The sequence below is a fragment of the Suncus etruscus genome, chromosome 2 (genome assembly GCF_024139225.1).
Source record: "Suncus etruscus isolate mSunEtr1 chromosome 2, mSunEtr1.pri.cur, whole genome shotgun sequence".
In the NCBI taxonomy this organism is placed as follows: Eukaryota; Metazoa; Chordata; class Mammalia; order Eulipotyphla; family Soricidae; genus Suncus; species Suncus etruscus.
The window spans coordinates 69,461,865-69,479,833 of record NC_064849.1 but is presented as its reverse complement, the minus strand read 5'-3'; the positions used below and the strand labels follow the sequence as shown (position 1 = coordinate 69,479,833).

At 44.0% G+C, this 17,969-nt stretch overlaps 2 protein-coding genes and 1 pseudogene across 2 annotated transcripts; 2 read left to right on the top strand and 1 right to left on the bottom strand.

Annotated features, from left to right (window-relative positions):
- The first annotated feature begins 759 nt into the window (after positions 1–759).
- LOC126001758 (UBX domain-containing protein 7-like) lies at positions 760–2,204 on the top strand (annotated as a pseudogene).
- A 4,058-nt stretch (positions 2,205–6,262) lies between these two features.
- On the bottom strand, positions 6,263–14,419 carry OSGEP (O-sialoglycoprotein endopeptidase). The gene is made up of 11 exons (XM_049768638.1): positions 14,305–14,419; positions 12,225–12,344; positions 11,340–11,515; positions 8,381–8,476; positions 8,198–8,247; positions 7,985–8,063; positions 7,267–7,332; positions 7,072–7,162; positions 6,782–6,857; positions 6,591–6,689; positions 6,263–6,437 (listed from the first exon to the last, which is right to left on the bottom strand). The coding sequence occupies exons 1-11, from the start codon at positions 14,417–14,419 to the stop codon at positions 6,398–6,400; spliced, it is 1,008 nt and encodes a 335-aa protein (XP_049624595.1). The 3' UTR covers positions 6,263–6,397.
- Positions 14,420–14,916: 497 nt separating this feature from the next.
- APEX1 (apurinic/apyrimidinic endodeoxyribonuclease 1) lies at positions 14,917–17,455 on the top strand. The gene is made up of 5 exons (XM_049768642.1): positions 14,917–14,980; positions 15,258–15,383; positions 15,604–15,788; positions 16,568–16,760; positions 16,886–17,455. Exons 2-5 carry the CDS (start codon positions 15,326–15,328, stop codon positions 17,401–17,403), a joined length of 954 nt encoding a protein of 317 aa, XP_049624599.1. The 5' UTR covers positions 14,917–14,980; positions 15,258–15,325; the 3' UTR covers positions 17,404–17,455.
- Positions 17,456–17,969: the final 514 nt, after the last annotated feature.

Here is a 17,969-nt window from a genome sequence, read left to right as displayed (position 1 = left end):
GGGGCCCCCAGCACCATCATAAGTAATTCCTGTTTACAGAGCCAGGAGTAAACCCTGAGTATCACCAGGTGTTACTCATTTTTTTGTTTGTTTGTTTGTTTGTTTGTTTGTTTGTTTTTGGGGGCCACACCCGTTTGATGCTCAGGGGTTACTCCTGGCTATGCACTCAGAAATCGCTCCTGGCTTGGGGGGACCATATGGGACGCAGGGGGATCGAACCACCGTCCATCCTACGCTAGCGCTTGCAAGGCAGACACCTTACCTCTAGTGCCACCTTCCCAGCCCCCAGGTGTTACTCTTGAGCAGTGTCAGATCACACTGCCAGATGTGATCCAGGTACCAACCCCACCAGTAAATAGAAAAGATGGAGTGCACTTTACTTGAAATAGAAAAAACTATAGCAGATAAATTGAGCAAAAAGAAAAAAGTTGAGTGAGCAGATAGATATTAAGGATAAAGGTCCAGATTGGAGCTATACAATCATGAAACACATTAAAAACATTTTAGTGGGCCCGGAGAGATAGCACAATGGCATTTGCCTTGCAAGCAGCCGATCCAAGACCAAAGGTGGTTGGTTCGAATCCTGGTGTCCCATATGGTCCCCCGTGCCTGCCAGGAGCTATTTCTGAGCAGACAGCCAGGAATAACCCCTAAGCAACGCCAGGTGTGAACCAAAAACAAAAACAAAACAAAACAAAACAAAACAAAAAAAAACATTTGAGTGATTAAAATTGAATGAAGGGCAGTAGTGGCGGTAAGATGGCGGTGGCAGTGCTGAAAGGGTTAATGCAGCAATTCACAGCCATCACTGATGCAAGTAAATGTGTAGGGAAACACATGCTGGAAGCCTGCAACAATAATTTGGAGATGGCAGTTACTACGCTCATGGATCGTGGAGGAATTGCTGAAGAGCCCAGTACAAGTTCACAAGTATCTCAACTGTCAGACAACATCCAGAGTATGAATTTATTGTTCTTAGGAGTTACTTCTTGCCTAAGTAAAACATTTGCATTTTAATCAGAGAAGAAGTTCATGCCCCAATTCCTCAAAAACAAGAAATACTGGTGGAACCAGAACCTTCATTTGGTGCTCCTGAAAGAAGGCGACTGCACGTTCAATATTTGATGGCTTTTGTTGTTTTTTTTTTCGTTTGTTTGTTTGTTTGTTTGTTTTGGTTTTGGGGCCACACCCGGCGATGCTCAGGGGTTACTCCTGGCTGTCTGCTCAGAAATAGCTCCTGGCAGGCACGGGGGACCATATGGGACACCGGGATTCGAACCAACCACCTTTGGTCCTGGATCGGCTGCTTGCAAGGCAAACACCGCTGTGCTATCTCTCCGGGTCCGGTTTTTGAGATTTTCAAACTGAAACTATTCGACAAGAACAGGAATTAAGAAGTGGAGGAGCAATAGATAAAAAATTAATTACCCTTGCAGATCTTTTCTGGCCACCCATTGATTTGATTCATAAAGGCAGCTTTGAAACAGCCGAAGAAAGTGGCCGACCAGATGCAAAATAAGTGACTAATGATAAATATTCAGAATGTACAAGACTGATTGCCAGTGCCTCAACTGTGATGTATGGAGCAACGAAGCTGTAAAGAATGCTATCTGGGAACATTTCATTTTTTGGCAGGTTTATCACGACCGTGAAGAAGGTCAGAGATACATAGTTTTATAAGCTAGGGGATTTCCCCAATGTTTCTATCTTGGATCCATGGACAGGTCAAAAACTAGTCGAGTAGCACCAGTTAGATGTATTTTCCTTCTTGGACCAAGTGACAAGGATTTCTGGGTGAACATGGGCAGTTGGATGGACTCTCTAGCAGCCCCCCCCCCAAATGTGCCCGTTCAAAAAGCCTTATTGATGCAAGTGAAGACAGCCAGCTAGAAATAGCAATCAGAGCCTTCTTACAAGAGACACATTTTGATTCAACAGAGACAAAACAGGATAACCACTCAGATGAAGAATCTGAATCTGAACTTTTTTCTGGCAGTGAGTTTATATCTGTTTGTGGCTCTGATGAGGAAGAGGGTATTGAGAATCTTGCCAAATCCAGAAAGTCTCCCCACAGAGATTTGGGGCATAGAAAAGATGAGAACTGAAGGCCCTTGTCAGAGCCCCCATCCAGAACTGAGTCTAGTGCAGCCACAAACTACCAAGGATGTGCTCTTAAGAGCACACTTTTGGGGGGGGGGGAATAAAATGATATTACTCCTCAGACTGCTTTGGTGAAGGAATAGCTAGCCTTTGAATAAGAGCAGCCTCCCTTTTTTTGGAAGCCCGATTTATAGAAGTGAGAAAATCTCTAACACACTTTTTTTTTGATGTAGGAAATATCAAGTAACAAAATATTTGTGCTTTTGTTTACATGGAAAAAGCATCTCTTATAATTATTGCTCCTCTTTCAAAGGATTCCCATCTCCCCTGCAAAAATGAGATCCATGATGTATGTTCTTGGCAAAATTACTGTTAAATATAGTGTGAATAGCATGGAGTGGCTTTTCAGTATCCTAGCCCAAGATAAGTTTTCTTCATAGTTATTCTATGACCTGTATTGATCCTGCTAGTTCTTGGATGGACATGACGTGAGCATATTTCAGCAACTGAAACTGGAAGGTGCTTGCTGTTTTTGCCAGTACAGCATAGTAGTTTGTTTGGCCCTTCCATTCTTTGGATCCACAAGTGATCTAGATTCTATAGGAAGGCAGCTTCTCAATAATCATGTGGTACAGGTACAATAGCCTGTGGTTGTGACCACTGTGATTATGGATTGTCCTATGTGCTTTAAGGCATACGGATGTCTTGGGGTATGGGGGGGGGCGGGGGGACAACAGTCGAGAGTTGCTGTGTTCCTTTGGGTAGAAATAAAAAAAATTTTTTAATGCTTTAACCCCTGGTTGGAATAGTTTAAAAGTCTCTGGGTGACTAAATAAGCTTCATTCCTCATGCTGTTTTTTGTTTTGTTTTGTTTTTTTGTAGAGGGTATCCAAACAGAAAGCTTCTCTAAAGGGAAAAAAAATCTATATTCCACCCATAAAACAATTATTTAGAAGAGAGGTAGGGAAGATTAGTAATCTGAAAATATTGGGGTTCTTTTTTTCCGAACAAAAGCACATTTAAATTGTACTTGGCAAAAGCTTTTTCAGTATTAATTAGGAGAGACCATCTTGAATCTAAATACTATTCCACAGATCAGCCTCGCTGTGCAGTTCTTGATCTCTATCTAGACTTGTTTGAATGGGTAGTAGTGATTCTGGTGGTAAAATCAGAATTTCAGCTTGTTATAAAACCATAATAGAAAATGGAATCTTTTTGTCAAAGGGGGCTTTGAGTGAATTTTGATCAATTGGTTCTTTTATGGGAGGAACATAATTTCTTTGCTAAGAGACCTTTGAGTTCTCAGGTTCCTATCAACTTTTGAGATATTAGAAACTAGGGAATTTTTTTAAACTGTTCATATGTTGTTATAATATAAATTAGAGAATATGGTTTCTAATGGCTGGATTTTTGAGGAACCCTTCCTAAAGAATGAGTTGTTTCTCAAGAAAATCATGGGAAATTTTGTTTATTCATTAAGTCCTTTTAATTAATGCTCTTACATTTTTGTAAGTCTGTGTAAGTGCTTATGTATAAGTACATAATTGCATAAATACTTACAAATATATTTATGTAACTAGTTTCAAAAAATAAAATATAATTGAATGAAACTCATTATGGGTGTAAAAGGGAAGCTGTAGAAGGACTGAGCTCTAAAGAACAGGTTGTTCTTTAGGGATGGAGAAAAAGCAACAGACAGGGAATGAATTATGAACAAACCAACCCAAGAATATGTTCAAAAGTCAAATGAAAAAAATGTTTCAAATAGAAAGTGACAAGTGCCACAGATAGCCTAGTTTGACAATACAGAATTTGTCATTAGGTTTAGTATGTTCAAATCAGTGTTCAAAACAGTGTCAAAGTTTCATACATTGGGTGAAAAGCAATCATTTGTGTGTTGATGTGGAAAATCTAGGAGAAAAATATGACTCATACAAGGGAACTGTTGGTAGATGGCCTAAAACAACAGATGGTACCTACTGCAGATTTTGGACCTGAGTGTTGTTGCGTTAAGCCCTTTGGATGGGCTTGGATGGAGGGGACGCATGGAGGTCCCTTTCTCTGCCATCCCAGGCCACGTGGCTGCACCTCCTCTAGCCGGTGGGTCAGCAACCTCAGGTAGAGGCAAGGAAATCATTCAGACAGGTTCCAGGAAATATCAGCTTTATTTGCCCTGGCCAACATGTGTGGCCTATATCATAAACCTATTTAAGTACATGCCATTCTTAGCTTGCCCTGCGTCTTAACCTTTCAGCCATCTTCTCTCCTGCTTCTATCTCCAACTTCATGCAGGCAAAATCCCCTTTTTTGCCCCTTAGACCAAACCTCATATTACCTTCCAAAGACCCCTCCCAGGAATGGGAGGGTCTTCCTGGTAAGATCAAGTTACACAGGAAGAATGGAGGGATGGATTACAAAGTATAATTTTTTGTTTGTTAGTTTTTGGGTTATACCTGGGAGCGCTCAGGGGTTACTCCTGGCTATGCACTCAGAAATCGCTCCTGGCCGGCTAGGAGACCATATGGGATGCCGGGATTCAAACCACTGTCCTTCTGCATGCAAGGCAAATGCCCTACCTCTATGCTATCTCTTTGGCCCCATGAGTATAATTTAAAAGACATTCACATAGGGGCTGGGAAAGATAGCACAGCAGTAGGATGTTTGCCTTGCATTCAGCCGACATAGGACGGACCGTGGTTTGAATCTCAGCATCCCATATGGTCCCCTGAGCCCGCCAGGAGCAATTTCTGAGTGCAGAGCCATGAGTAACCCCTGAGTGCCATCAGGTGTGACCCAACAACCCCCCTCCCAAAAAAAAAAAAGACATTCACGCATATTAGCCCAGATTATTTTGTTGTAGGGAACTGTTGTGTGTAGGAAGGTATTTTGCATCCTCTGGCTTCAACCCAGTAGTACTGTCTCCCAGTTGTGACAACCAAGTGTCCTCCAAGGACTAAAACTAGTTTACAATTGCAGCAAAGAAACAAGATACAGAGACTGGAAGGTCAATAGATATAGTACAGGGAGAGCTTGTGAAAATGTTATGATCACCTTTCTATTTTCCCTGGCATAGACAGCAAGAGAATGGGGAAGGTTTCAGAAATTTGAGAGATGCTAGAGGGATAGCACAACAGGAAAGGCATTTGCCCTGCACATGGCTGACCCAGGTTCGATTCCCCAGCATCCCATTATGGTCCACCAAGCCTGCCAGAAATGATTTCTGAGTGCAGAACCAGTAGTAATCCCTGAGTGGCACTGGGTGTGGCCCAAAACAAAATATTTGAGCGGCTATAAGTATGCAAGTCAGTAGAAAAAAGGGCAGAAGAAGAACTGGATAATACTGCTAGGAATTACAAAGACCCACCTAAATTTCATGGTGATAATGTTTTAGAATTATGAGTCAACCTGGATAATTCTAGCTATTCCTTTCAGTTGCACAGTCTAGGCAAAGAGTATATAAAAAGTAACAGAGGCAAAGAAGCTGAGGTGTTCACAGTCATGTACTTATAATGGGGAGTTAGACAGAAATGAGAAATGAAGAGAAATAGGTAACAAAGTCAATGAAAATTATGTTCAAACAAACTCCCAGACCTAATAAAGGGATAAGTGGTTGGATTCAATGCACTATAAGAAACAAGACAGGTGGTTATGTAGAATGACTGAGACTAAGTTGTAGGTAGAATATATGACCAAGAGAATGAGTGGCTGAACTAAAGAAACAAAGAACTGAGACCCCTGTGCTATTGCTCCAGCCCCAGTATAGAACTTTATGTGATGATTTAAACAAGGTAAAAAACATGAGATTAACTTGAAAATTGTGTTTGGGTCCCCACATTAAGCCTGACAATAGAGGGGTGGGTAGGTATTGAATAAAATTAGCATAAAATCAGACAGTCTTCATGCTATTCTGAAAAAAATCAGAATCATCCACAATACTAAAATAGTGTTGTTGTAATATTAATCAGGGGATATGACAAGAGTACTTGAGATATCCTTTCAACCTGTGCTCACAGCAAATAGCTCAAGCCTATCTGGACTATTAGAGTACTACTGTGACTGCTAACTCACTTCTACACAAGAATGTATCCAGTGCCCATTCTATATTGGAACTGAACAGTAACAGCTGACTACCAAAATACAGAAAATATTTTATTGTCAGGTGGTCTTCAACCTATTGATGGGAGAGCGGAGTTCACAATCTTGCTAGGATTCCCATTTCAGGACAGAAATTAAGACCCAGAGTCCTCTAGGATCCCCCAAGGATACTCTCAGCTCCTTTTCTGCTATTCTCCTATTCTTAATCTCTCCAGGTCACTTCTACTTCATCAGTCCGATATCTGTAAAAAAGAGGAAAAATTTTATGGTTACATAATTAGTACCTTTCTTTTATTTGGGGGGGGGGGGTGTCTGCTTGATTTCTGCACCTGACTCTGCCTAGTGCTGCCTATTTCCCATATGATACTATTTAACTCTACTACAAAAGCGCTCACCTTTGTGTGATTCCAGAATCACTTAAAGGGGTTCTAATTCCAGCTTGAAACATCTCCCAGCCAGCCTGGGCTATCATAGCTCCATTGTCAATACAGAATCTGAGAAAGAAAAGGGGAAAAATTTAGCATCTGAGGTGAAAAAAATCAGAGTAATATACTGGGGGTGGCGGGGGAGGGGAAAAGGCCTTGACCTCTCATCTGTGGCAAAAAGTTGGGCTCCACGTTCTTGGCACATTGTCTGCATCATTTCCTGTAGACGTACATTACCTATAAAGAGGGAAGTGGATTTTAGCCTTCTTTTCAGTGTCAGCTAATATACTCCATGTGCATTTACTTAGGAAAAGGCAGCAGGGAACTAGGAGGCAAGAATTAAGAAGCACATAACTATAACTGATACATACTTTACTCTAAAACTTAGAGATTTAGACTGTCAGAAGATACATGTCCACAGACAAGATGAGCAAGACTCAAGGATACATACACCCCACACCTCCCACGATGAGGGCCTCCTGGGAGCCACAATGAGCCATGGCTCGCTCTGTGATCTCCACCAGCATTGCAAACACCGTTTCCTGGTGACAGACAAGATAAGGACATCAAAGGGGATCCCAGATGACTTCTGCTCATACAAGTTCCCCCAGCCCCTACTTCCTGTCCCTACTTTTTATTCCATTACCTGCAGGGAAAAACACAGATCCTCAGGAGTGCACTCCCCTGTGGCCAACATTCGATGGGTTGCCTCCTAAAATTCAAGGGGAAAACAGTTGAGAATGGTTTGGGGATGGCCGGAGAGCAAAGTTACAGCACTTAATCAGCATTTATAATTCTTCTCCACAGCACTTAATCAGCATTTATATTTTATTATTTCCCCTTTCTTCCTTTTTTTTTTTTTTCAAAAACAGTATCAGGAAAAATTCAAGAAAAAACCCACATATAAAGGCTTAATTAATTTTCGAGGAGAGGGGAAGGGATCTTTATCTTCCCAATGTAATTCAAGCTCCGTATATGCAGGGATTTTTATTTTGCTCCATGCTCCATTGCTGTTATCTCAAAACAGTACTCGGCACACAGAAGCTATTAAATAAATTTTGTTAAATAAACTTATTCAGGATTAATGAACCAGTACTATACTACATGCATACAAGGTTGAGCAAACAAATGCTTTGTTAAAAAGCCCCAAAGTGGGGCCAGGCAATAGCACAGGGGGTTACTTGCCTTGCACATGGCAGATCTGGGTTCAATCCCTGGCATCCCTTAAGTCCCGAGCCTGCCAGGAGTGATTCTTGAAGGCACAGAGCCAAGAGTAACCCCTGAGCACTGCTGCATATGGTACATAAAAGCAAAGCAAACTAACAAGCCCCAAAGTACCCATCTCCTTCCTTCTCCACACTCACCTCAATAAAAGACAGAATCCCTGAGAATGAGATGTCCATCCCCTTTACAGTGTAGGGCAGTTCAACCAGCTTTTTGCCTCTACATGGGAAAGAATATACATATGAGGCACTGAGCCAGGGGAGCCTGGCTGTTCAGCCTTTACAGTCCTCAGAAACAGAGAGGGGAATCCCTGAGGTGCCACCAGTTGGGATCCTTCCACTGATGTCACTTACCGCTTTGCCATCTGTTCAATGTTGTAGCCTGGACTTGGGTCATTGGAAATCTAGTAGAAAGATAACAAGGATAAATTCATAAAAACAGGCAACCTAAGGAACTAATGTACAGCTTTCTCGCTTCAATTTCATGCTCCCCAGAAATTTGCCTGGTTTATGTTCTCTGCAGCCCCAAAGACTTACCTTCAGCACCCGTGCAAACCGATCCAGACAGTTACCCACAGCAATATCGATGGTTTCTCCAAAGATGCGGTAACGATGTTCTGAATATGCAATCACCTAAGGGTGATGAGGGTGTCCATGAAACCTCAAGTCTGTAAAGAGGAGCATTTGTCTTTGGGGAAGAACATAGCAGAGGAACATGGCCACCAAAGTTTCCAATACAAAATGGCCAAAAGCTCTTTCCCAAATCCTAAATGTACAATTCTTTAATAGTTTGTATCTGAAAAGCCTGTACGTACCCTGAACCCACCTGAAGCAGATTCTTTTTGGTTTTTTTGTTTTGGGGCCACACCGGTGGCTCCTGGCTATGCACTCAGAAATCGCTCCTGGCTCAGGGGACCATATGGGATGCTGAGGGATCCACCCACGGTCTGTCCTAGGTCAGCCACATGCAAGGCAAACGGCCTACCACTGTGCCATCACTCAGGCCCCAGATTCTTAATCCTTCAAACAGTTTAGGTGAGGATATAAGCAAACTGACATTTCATATATACTTTTCTAGCACAGAGGTTTCCAGGTATTTCCCTTAAAAGTACAGGGGCAAGAGAGATAACACAGCAGAAGGGCATTTGCCTTGCATGCAGCTGATTTAAGACTGAGAGTGGTTTGAATCCCGGCATCCCATATGGTCCCCCATGCCTGCCGGAAGTGATTTCTGAGTACAGAGCCAGGCGTAACCCCCAAGTGCCACCAGGTGTGACCCAAAACCATAAAATGAAAAAAAGCAGGTTTGACACTATGGATTAGGAGACAGGTTTTCCTTGTTGTGGACATCATGCTAGAGTCCTAAATGATCTTATCAGGCCAGTAGTACTTATAAGAGACGAGACCAAGATGATAAATTGAAAATCCTACAGTGGATCAAACAAATAGCCTACCCAATCAGTACTAGCAATTAACTTGTCTATTCAAGCCTCTTGCAGAGAATATTTATCTCCTACTGACATATATACTCCCTATTTCTGACATCAAGTATTTTCTGGGAAGCAAAAGAAGTCCATTTTCCTTCTCAGTGCTGTTAGGGATTTCTTACATCCCGACAAAGATCTTATTCTGCTGCCAAAAGGCTTGCAACCAAAGGGAAAAATCTTGAAACTTTACTTTTATTCACTACTGTCTACCCAACCATCTTCCATGTTTTTCACATCTGCATTGAATTCCCATGAGAAGAGGTGAGGCTGGAGAGATAGTACAGGGAGAGGTAAGGCACTTGCGTTACAAGTGTCTGACCCTGGCTACCCTTAGTTTGGTATCTGACAAGGCATTATAGTTACCCAAGCAACACCAGGGGTCACTTCTGAGCACACAGCCAGGAACAGCCTTTGAGCACAGCAGGGCAGGGCATGGGGAAACCCCTCCCCCACAACAAATCAGAAACAAAACAGGTAAGGGGAAAAGAAAACTATCACTGCTATTAATCTTAGTAGTCTTTTGCTTTTGTAACTGCTGCTTTTAATATCCCATGAACTAACCATATAGGCACTTTGTTCTTGTTTGTTTTGGGGCCACACCCGGTGATGATCAGGGGTTACTCCTAGCTATGTGCTCAGAAATTGCTCCAGGCTGGGGGAAAGGGGCCATATGGGACGCTAGGGATCAAAACAAGGTCCATCCTGGATTAGCCTCGTGAAAGGCAAACATCCTGCTGCTGCCCTATCACTCTGGCTCCAGCACTTGGTTTTTGATCTACTTAATCCCTGCCCTTTTGGGGGGTGGGGTAGGGACACCAAAATATGGTACTGAGCAGTTACTCCTGGTGAGGTTCAGGAGGCAAAGTAATGACAGGGATGGAACCCAGGTAAGTGCCTTACCTGCTACACTATTTCTCAGGCTTCTCACATTTATTTACTTAATTTGAGGATTTCTGTCAAACCTAATGGCAGTAAGTCAGGGACTACTCTGGCTTAGTGTTAGGTAATTCTTGGTAGTGCTTGGGGGACCATATAGTGAAAGTAAAGGAACATGACACCCCCCTGCATAAAGCATGCATTCAGTTCTTTGAGTCATCTCCTCAGTCCTGACAGAAAATTGTTTTGATATACACTCATTAGGTACTCTGTGGGAAAGAAGACAAAGGTTTAAATTCTTCAACCACAAATTAAAAGATATCCCAAACAACTCTGATTTCACCTATAAACTTCAAATACCTTCTTCCATTTGTAAAACACTTTAAATCATGTATACTTTCACATGTTTTTTCCCTTTTATTTAAACACCTCGGTTACAAAGTTGTTCATAACTGAGTTTCAATCTTATAGTGTACACCACCCTTCACCAGTGCATATTTCTTGCCACCAATGTTTCAGTTTCCCTCTCCCCACCCGTATTTTCCCTTTTAGAAACTGGTTTGCACTACTATTAATGAAGGGGGACTGTGCATATAACTATCTCCTTTCAGAACCTTGGTCTTGTCCAAAGTGATCATTTCCTACTATCACTGTCATAGTGATAGTACTTTCCCTAATTGTACTATTTGTAGCAAACTTCAGACCATAGACTGGTCCACCTGGCCCTCTATTCATTTTCATATTCTTAAAATAACTCCCATATTCTTATCACAAGAAATGTAAAGCATGTAACTGTACAACAGAAATAAAATGAGCAGTGCCCCTTAGTTTCAACTCCTAAGATCTATAGGAAAAAAAGTTTCCAAATAATCAAAGTGAAATTCCTTTAATTATTCTGAAGGTATCAATCCTTACCACTTTACTTTTCAAGACTGTAGATTCTAAGTTTTTATGCACACACACATCTAGAAGTTACTTAATGTTCTCCTATCCTTCCAAAATCTGCAATATTTCAAACTTTGTGGGTGTTTTAAGGTCCAATATTCATGTTGAGAGGAGCCCAGATCTGTTCCTACAATTTCTACCACCCAGGAAGACTATGACATGAAGGTATAGTGGGTCGTTCTAAATACCTGTGTGTTCCCTCCACTGACATACAGTACAGTTGGGTTGGTCGCTCCTGTGATGAGGCGGCCCATCTCAATGTGGCCTATACAGTGATTCACACCTAGCAATGGCTTATTCCACAGCTGGGCCACAGTACGAGCAACAACAGCCACAGAAGCCAGTGGGGCACCCATGCCAGGCCCTAGACACACAGAAACAAAAATTAGAAATACTATTCCTAGATACTGGGAAAAACAAAGTTGGGATAAGCAGTGGTTGTGAGAGGTAGAGCAGAAGTAAAGCATTAAACTCTTACTTATTGTTTTTATTTTGCTGGGGGGCATACTAGACAGTGCTCAGGCTTAATTCTGACTCAGTGCTAAAGGATCACTCCTGGCAGTGGGGCTCTTGGGGCAATATGGGATGTTAAAAATCAAACTCAGGAGGCCAGAGCGGTGGCACAAGCGGTGGGGCGTTTGCCTTGCACAAGGCAAGCCTGGGACGAACCGCAGTTTGATCCTCGGTATCCTGTATGGTCCCCCAAGCCAGGAGCGATTTCTGAGCACATTGCCAGGAGTAGCCCTGAGTGTCACCAGGTGTGGCCCAAAAGGAAAAAAAAAAAATCAAACTCAGATCTGCTATGCAAGGCAAGTACCACAACTGCTGTGCTATTTATTACTTTGACCATAACATAAGGTTTTTAGATCTTGGGGCCGGAGAGATAACATGGAGGTAGTGTGTATGCCTTGCATGCAGGACGGTGGTTCAAATCCTGGCATCCCATATGGTCCCTAAGCCTGCCAGGAGCGATTTCTGAGCGTACTGCCGGGTATGACCCAAAAACCCAACACCCACCCACCCCCCAAAGAAAAAGGTTTTTTAGATCTTAACAGGCTACAGTCCCCACATACCTTTGGTAAAGGCAATGCAATCAATATCCTGGGGTTTTAGTCCAGATTTTACTAAAGCTTCCTCCAGCAGGTCCAAGATAACAGCTCGGTGGTGCCTGGCAGTGTCGCCTGGAAGGAATCCTGACAATCGAATAAGAGAGTTTTCACTGATTTTTCTATAGCATAAAAGGTGTTTGTTTTTTAACTGTTAATGCGTTTTCACAGTATAGAGGAGTCTCTTGCTCTCTAAGCTTGTCAGCAAGATTTTCTTTTCAATTCATTTAGGTAAATGAATAGTTCTCTGAAACACCCATGTCCCACAAAGCCTTCAGGACTTGATATCTACTTTATACCATTTCGTGAAGGTTAAAGAGGTAGCTCCAGAGGCTGAGCACATGCTTTGCCTGAAGAAAGCCCAAGTTCATTCTGGGTAGGCCCAAGGTTGGGTGTGGCTCCCCCAGGAGAACTCCATACCCTTTGATAATTTCTGGTACAGAACCCCGATATGCTCATACTGTTATAATTAACACTGTATTTAGTACATAAACAACTATTTGCAGTTTTCTTACTTTAACCAAGAGTTCTCTAAGCCTTGGCTATTTTATTTATCGTGGTATTCCTAGTGCCAAAGTGCCTAAAAGAGTGGATAGTCAACAAATATAAATTCTTAATGAGTGACCTACTACACACATGTTAAGAAAACTTTTCATGCATATAACATGACAGCTTACAAATAACATTAAAGAGATTGGGAGGCAGAGAGATTCTAAAGAGTAGAGAGTTGCCTTCCATGCTGCTGACTGGTTCCATTTGCACCATATGGTTCTCAATATACACCCCCCCCCCCAGTAGTGATCCCTAGGCTATAGAACCAGGAGTTAAATCCTGAGCACAGCTGAGTGTGTGTAAAATAAAAACCAGCAAATTGTGAGATCATCCCACGCACCGTATCTCTAATCCCAGATGAATGGGTCTGATGAAGCAGTGTAGCAGCAAAGGATTAATAAACTAAGCTAGAGACTGGAGCAGTGGTGCAAAAGGTGCCTTGTACTATGCTAACCTAGGACAAACTGCGGTTTGATCCCCCCAGCACCCTATATGGTCCCCCCAGCCAGGAGTGATTTCTGAGCACATAGCCAGGAGTAACCCTGAGCGTCACTGGGTGTGGCCCAAAAACCAAAAAGATAAATAAACCAAGCTTGTCAGGAGACTCATGGGGGTCAATGGTTTCTCCATCTGTGGTCTCCAAGAGCACCAAACTAAAACTGACTTTTATTATCCCAGAACAAAATCCACCAGGGTAGGGCAGGGACATGTCAAAGGAGAAGTTTAACAGAAAGAGAAAGATGTGGGAGAGCCTTTCCTTTGAGATAATAGATGGGTGCCATCTTATAGGTGTGGTCTCAATACAAACCAAAAGAAAATTTCTAGGATCCAAAGATAGATTAACATTATGGAGCGTGTGCGTTGTAGGCAGAAAGCCCAAACTGGGGACGAAGCAATTACACAGCGGAGTGAGTAGGGCATTTGCTATGCAGACCATCTTTTATGGTCCATCAAGCCAGCCAGGAGTAACCCCTGAGCCCTGCCAAGTGTGCCCCCCCCCCCAAAAAAGCCCAAATGGATCCCAGACATTGCATGATTTCCCCCAGCATCATCGGGAGGAGCAGCCCATGAGCATCACTGGGTGTGGCCCCGAACTAGAAAAGTTGTTTCTGGAACCTCTGACACAACATAGCTGTTCCCACTTTTAAAAGGAACTAGAGCCGTTCACAGGAAATACTAAATGATATGCATAGAAGTTCAGACACCTAAATTGGGCATCTTTAGCTCAACCTACAAGGTCACGATTGCCTTTACCAAGGCACCTACAAAGATATGTATTCATTCCATCAGAAGGGCCCAAAGATCTTAAGTTTTGTATTCAGTCCCTAAAAGGGCTGGGGTGCTTATGGGTCAATGGATCAGCACTGCCCATCACCGCGGGGGCTCGGGAACAAAAGCTCCGCACACGGTCCCATCAGGGTTTTATTTCGAGAGCGCTAGGAGTCGCAGTGCCCAGCAGAGCGCAGCAGCCTCGCGGGCTCCCCGTCCTCCGTACCTGTGCCCGGAGGCGTGACGTAAGTGCGCCGCGGGTTGGCCAGCACCGCGCCATCCCGCACCACCCCCACACCGATCTTGTTGGCGCTGCCTTCGAACCCCAGCACCGCAGGCATGGATCCGCTGCGATGCTTCGAGTCCCCAGCGGAAGAGCTGAACAATTCGTGCAGGGCCCCAGATCCTGGAATGCGGGGTCCCGCAGCCACTGGAATCCGGAGGGCAACCACGGAACACTCGCCCCACTGGCGCGTTCGGCGCCCCGCCCCGGTCGTCATGGCGACCCAGCAAGGTCCCCGCTCGTCTAGGTCTGTCCTTGCATTTGCCAGAACCAATGACGAGGCGTGTACGTCCTCCCGCCCTATCTGCGCCACTGAGTCTCCTCTCCCGCGATACGGTGAAGAAGTTTCTTGTGTTACCGACTTTCTTAAACAGCCGTAAATTCTTGGTTCAGGCTTGCGAAATAGACGCAAATGTCCGGCATACGATGAGCAACCCCAGTATGGAGGGTCGGGGGCCTTCAGCGCCCCGCGCTCGAAGAACGACGTCACGGAGTGCCAGGCGGACCAATCACGCCGCGGGTCTCCGTCACGTGACCACGCGAGTTTCCCACGTGGGGGCACAACGTGCTGTGGTCTTTGTGCTGGGCTCAGGAGGAACCAGTGTGGGAACTTGAGCAGGTCTGATACTCGGGTCTTAAGATTTCGATTGATTTATAGTTATTCATCGTTCTCTAGGGGCCTTCGGCCCCACTTTGGAGGAGGGCAGCTCTTGGGAAGAGGGTACCTGGCCCCATAGAATGATCTGGACTTGCGGGTGAGGGGTTGCAAGGACCTCAGAGGACAGAGGCGGGGAGAGATGTCGAGATAACGTTTGCCCTGGCAGACCTGGCTGGCTGAGCGCCTAAGGGAGGGAATCTTTGCACTGGCTTTATGATTTATTTGCCTTTTTTTTTAGACAACGCCTTCAGGAAACTGTTTCGGTGGGCGACTTGGATTAGGTGCCGCAGGGCGTTCATTACGACGATGCCTAAACGTGGGAAAAAGGGAGAAGTTGCAGAAGATGGGGATGAACCCAAGACTGGTAAGATTTAAAAAACGAATGTTTTATAAGTCGCCACGAAGGTCCTCTGACTGAGGCTTTCTGGGTGGGAAGTAAAACCAACTTGGTACATTTTCGCAAGTTTGTGAATTTTAGATCGAGGCAACTGCGAGGCCCTCCGTGAGGGTTGGTTCTTGTAAAGTAACTCAGATTGAAGTTGCCACCAGTCAACTTTTGACGTTGTATACTGTTCATTTCATAGAGCCAGAGTCCAAGAAGTCTAAGGCAGGAGCAAAGAAAAATGAAAAAGAGACAGCAGAAGGACCAATCCTTTATGAGGACCCCCCAGATCAGAAAACGTCACCCAGTGGCAAATCAGCCACCATCAAGATCTGTTCCTGGAATGTGGATGGGCTTCGGGCCTGGATTAAGAAGAAAGGTTTAGATGTGAGTGTAATTGGAAGACCTTTTTCTTTTTTTGCTTTTAGGATCTTAAGATTTTTTCCTGGAGGTACAAGTAAAGGAGTATTATACTGCCCAAATGCCAATTCCTTTGATTACATTGCCATTGTCTTGTTAAAAACACTCAGCTTACTGGAGGGAGGGTGGGGGGAAATCTTGACTTGCTCCATTTTGCTTCCAGCATTTCAATAGCTATTACTTTAAAATGCCTATCACTGACAGCTCTTCAGTACTGACAGAAAAAAAAAATATTAGTGGGCCACAGAAGTAGTACAGCAGTTTGGGTGCTTGCCTTGCATGTGGTCAACCAAGATTTGCTCACTGGCACCCCTTATGGTCCCTAGTGCCAGCCAGAGTAATCCTTGAGCACCATTGAGTATATCCCCAAAACAGTCTTTGCAGTGTGCTGCATACAAGATGTTACCATCCTCCATTGTCACAGTTTTATATAAGTTATTTATACTGTCTGATCTGTGGGGTTTTTTGTGTTTGTTTGGTTTTTCTGACCACACCCTTCCGATGCTCAGGGGTTACTCCTGGCTACGAGCTCAGAAATTGCCCCTGGCTTGGGGGGACCATATGGGATGCGGGGGGATCGAACCATGGTCCTTTCCTTGGCTAGCGCTTGCAAGGCAGACACCTTACCTCTAGCGCCACCTCGCCGGCCCCGATCTGTTTTAATACTTAGCAAAGACTTTTTTTTTTAGCAAAGACTCTTCAATGTCTGAGTTGGTTTTATTTTTTCCTACCTTTTATTTTATTAGTGGGTCAAGGAAGAAGCACCAGATATCCTGTGCCTCCAAGAGACCAAATGTTCAGAAAGCAAACTACCGGCTGAACTTCAAGAGCTGCCTGGACTGTCACATCAGTACTGGGCATCTCCTTCAGACAAAGAAGGGTACAGTGGCGTGGGCCTACTCTCACGCCAGTGCCCCATCAAAGTCTCTTATGGCATTGGTGAGACCTTATTTTCTGATACCTGAGTTCTTCCAAACCAAATGCGGGTACCACTTTAATCCCAGTTCTTCATTTCCTTACTTGTTTCCACTTCCCTATATTTCATGCTGTTTCTATTTTTGTAGGTGAGGAAGAACACGATCAGGAGGGCCGGGTGATCGTGGCTGAATTTGAGGCATTTGTGCTGGTAACCGCCTATGTACCAAACGCAGGCCGAGGGCTGGTGCGCCTCGAGTACCGACAGCGCTGGGATGAAGCTTTTCGCAAGTTCCTAAAGGACTTGGCTTCCCGCAAGCCTCTTGTGCTATGTGGGGACCTCAATGTGGCTCATGAAGAGATTGACCTTCGCAACCCCAAGGGAAACAAAAAGAATGCTGGCTTTACACCCCAAGAACGCCAAGGCTTTGGAGAGCTGCTACAGGCCGTGCCTCTGGCTGACAGCTTCCGTCACCTCTACCCTGACACAGCCTATGCCTACACCTTTTGGACTTATATGATGAATGCTCGGTCCAAAAATGTTGGTTGGCGTCTTGATTACTTCCTATTGTCTCAGTCTTTGTTACCTGCATTGTGTGACAGCAAGATTCGTTCCAAGGCCATGGGCAGTGACCACTGTCCCATCACCTTATACTTAGCACTGTGATACTCCCCTAAACCACTGAGCCTGGGAAATACAGCAGTATCCATACCATATCACTGTTAACTTTTAAGTTTTTACTTCCCAACTGCTTTACTGCTTTCTAGAAAAAGTGCATTTTATTACCCTTATGAAAATACAAAACACTGAACCAGAATCAGTGACAGGCAAGTTACTCATTTAAAAATCAGGGGTGTGTGTGTGTTCTAAAACTATTTTGGGGGGTGTTTTTCTTTCTTAAAAAAAATTGTACAAAAAGCTACTTCTAACTTCCTTCCAAGTGTTAATAAAGAGCCATAGTTTCAGTGTGCTGTGCCTTTCTGCCCCTCTGTGGGGCTACTAAGTTCTACCACCCTTAATCTTTGTTTTTTGGGGCCATAGTTGGTAGAGGTAGTGTAGTGCTGGTGGTCAATCTTGGTCTCCAATTAAAGTATGTACTAGACTTTTTTTTTTGGGGGGGGGGGGGCCCACATTTGGTGATGCTCAGGGCTTACTCCTGGCTATGCGCTCAGAAATCATTCCTGGCTTGGGAGACTATATGAGACGCCGGTGGATTGAACCTTGGTCTGTCC

Coding starts and splice junctions, on each gene's coding strand:
- OSGEP (XM_049768638.1), bottom strand. CDS start 14,419: ATGCCTGCGGTGCTGGGGTTCGAAGGCAGCGCCAACAAGATCGGTGTG. Junction 8,248..8,380: donor GGTTTGCACGGGTGCTGAAG/GTAAGTCTTTGG, acceptor TCTTTCTACTAG/ATTTCCAATGACCCAAGTCC. Junction 6,690..6,781: donor CTTTTTGCCACAGATGAGAG/GTCAAGGCCTTT, acceptor TTTCTTTCTCAG/ATTCTGTATTGACAATGGAG.
- APEX1 (XM_049768642.1), top strand. CDS start 15,326: ATGCCTAAACGTGGGAAAAAGGGAGAAGTTGCAGAAGATGGGGATGAA. Junction 15,384..15,603: donor TGGGGATGAACCCAAGACTG/GTAAGATTTAAA, acceptor TTCATTTCATAG/AGCCAGAGTCCAAGAAGTCT. Junction 15,789..16,567: donor TTAAGAAGAAAGGTTTAGAT/GTGAGTGTAATT, acceptor TTATTTTATTAG/TGGGTCAAGGAAGAAGCACC.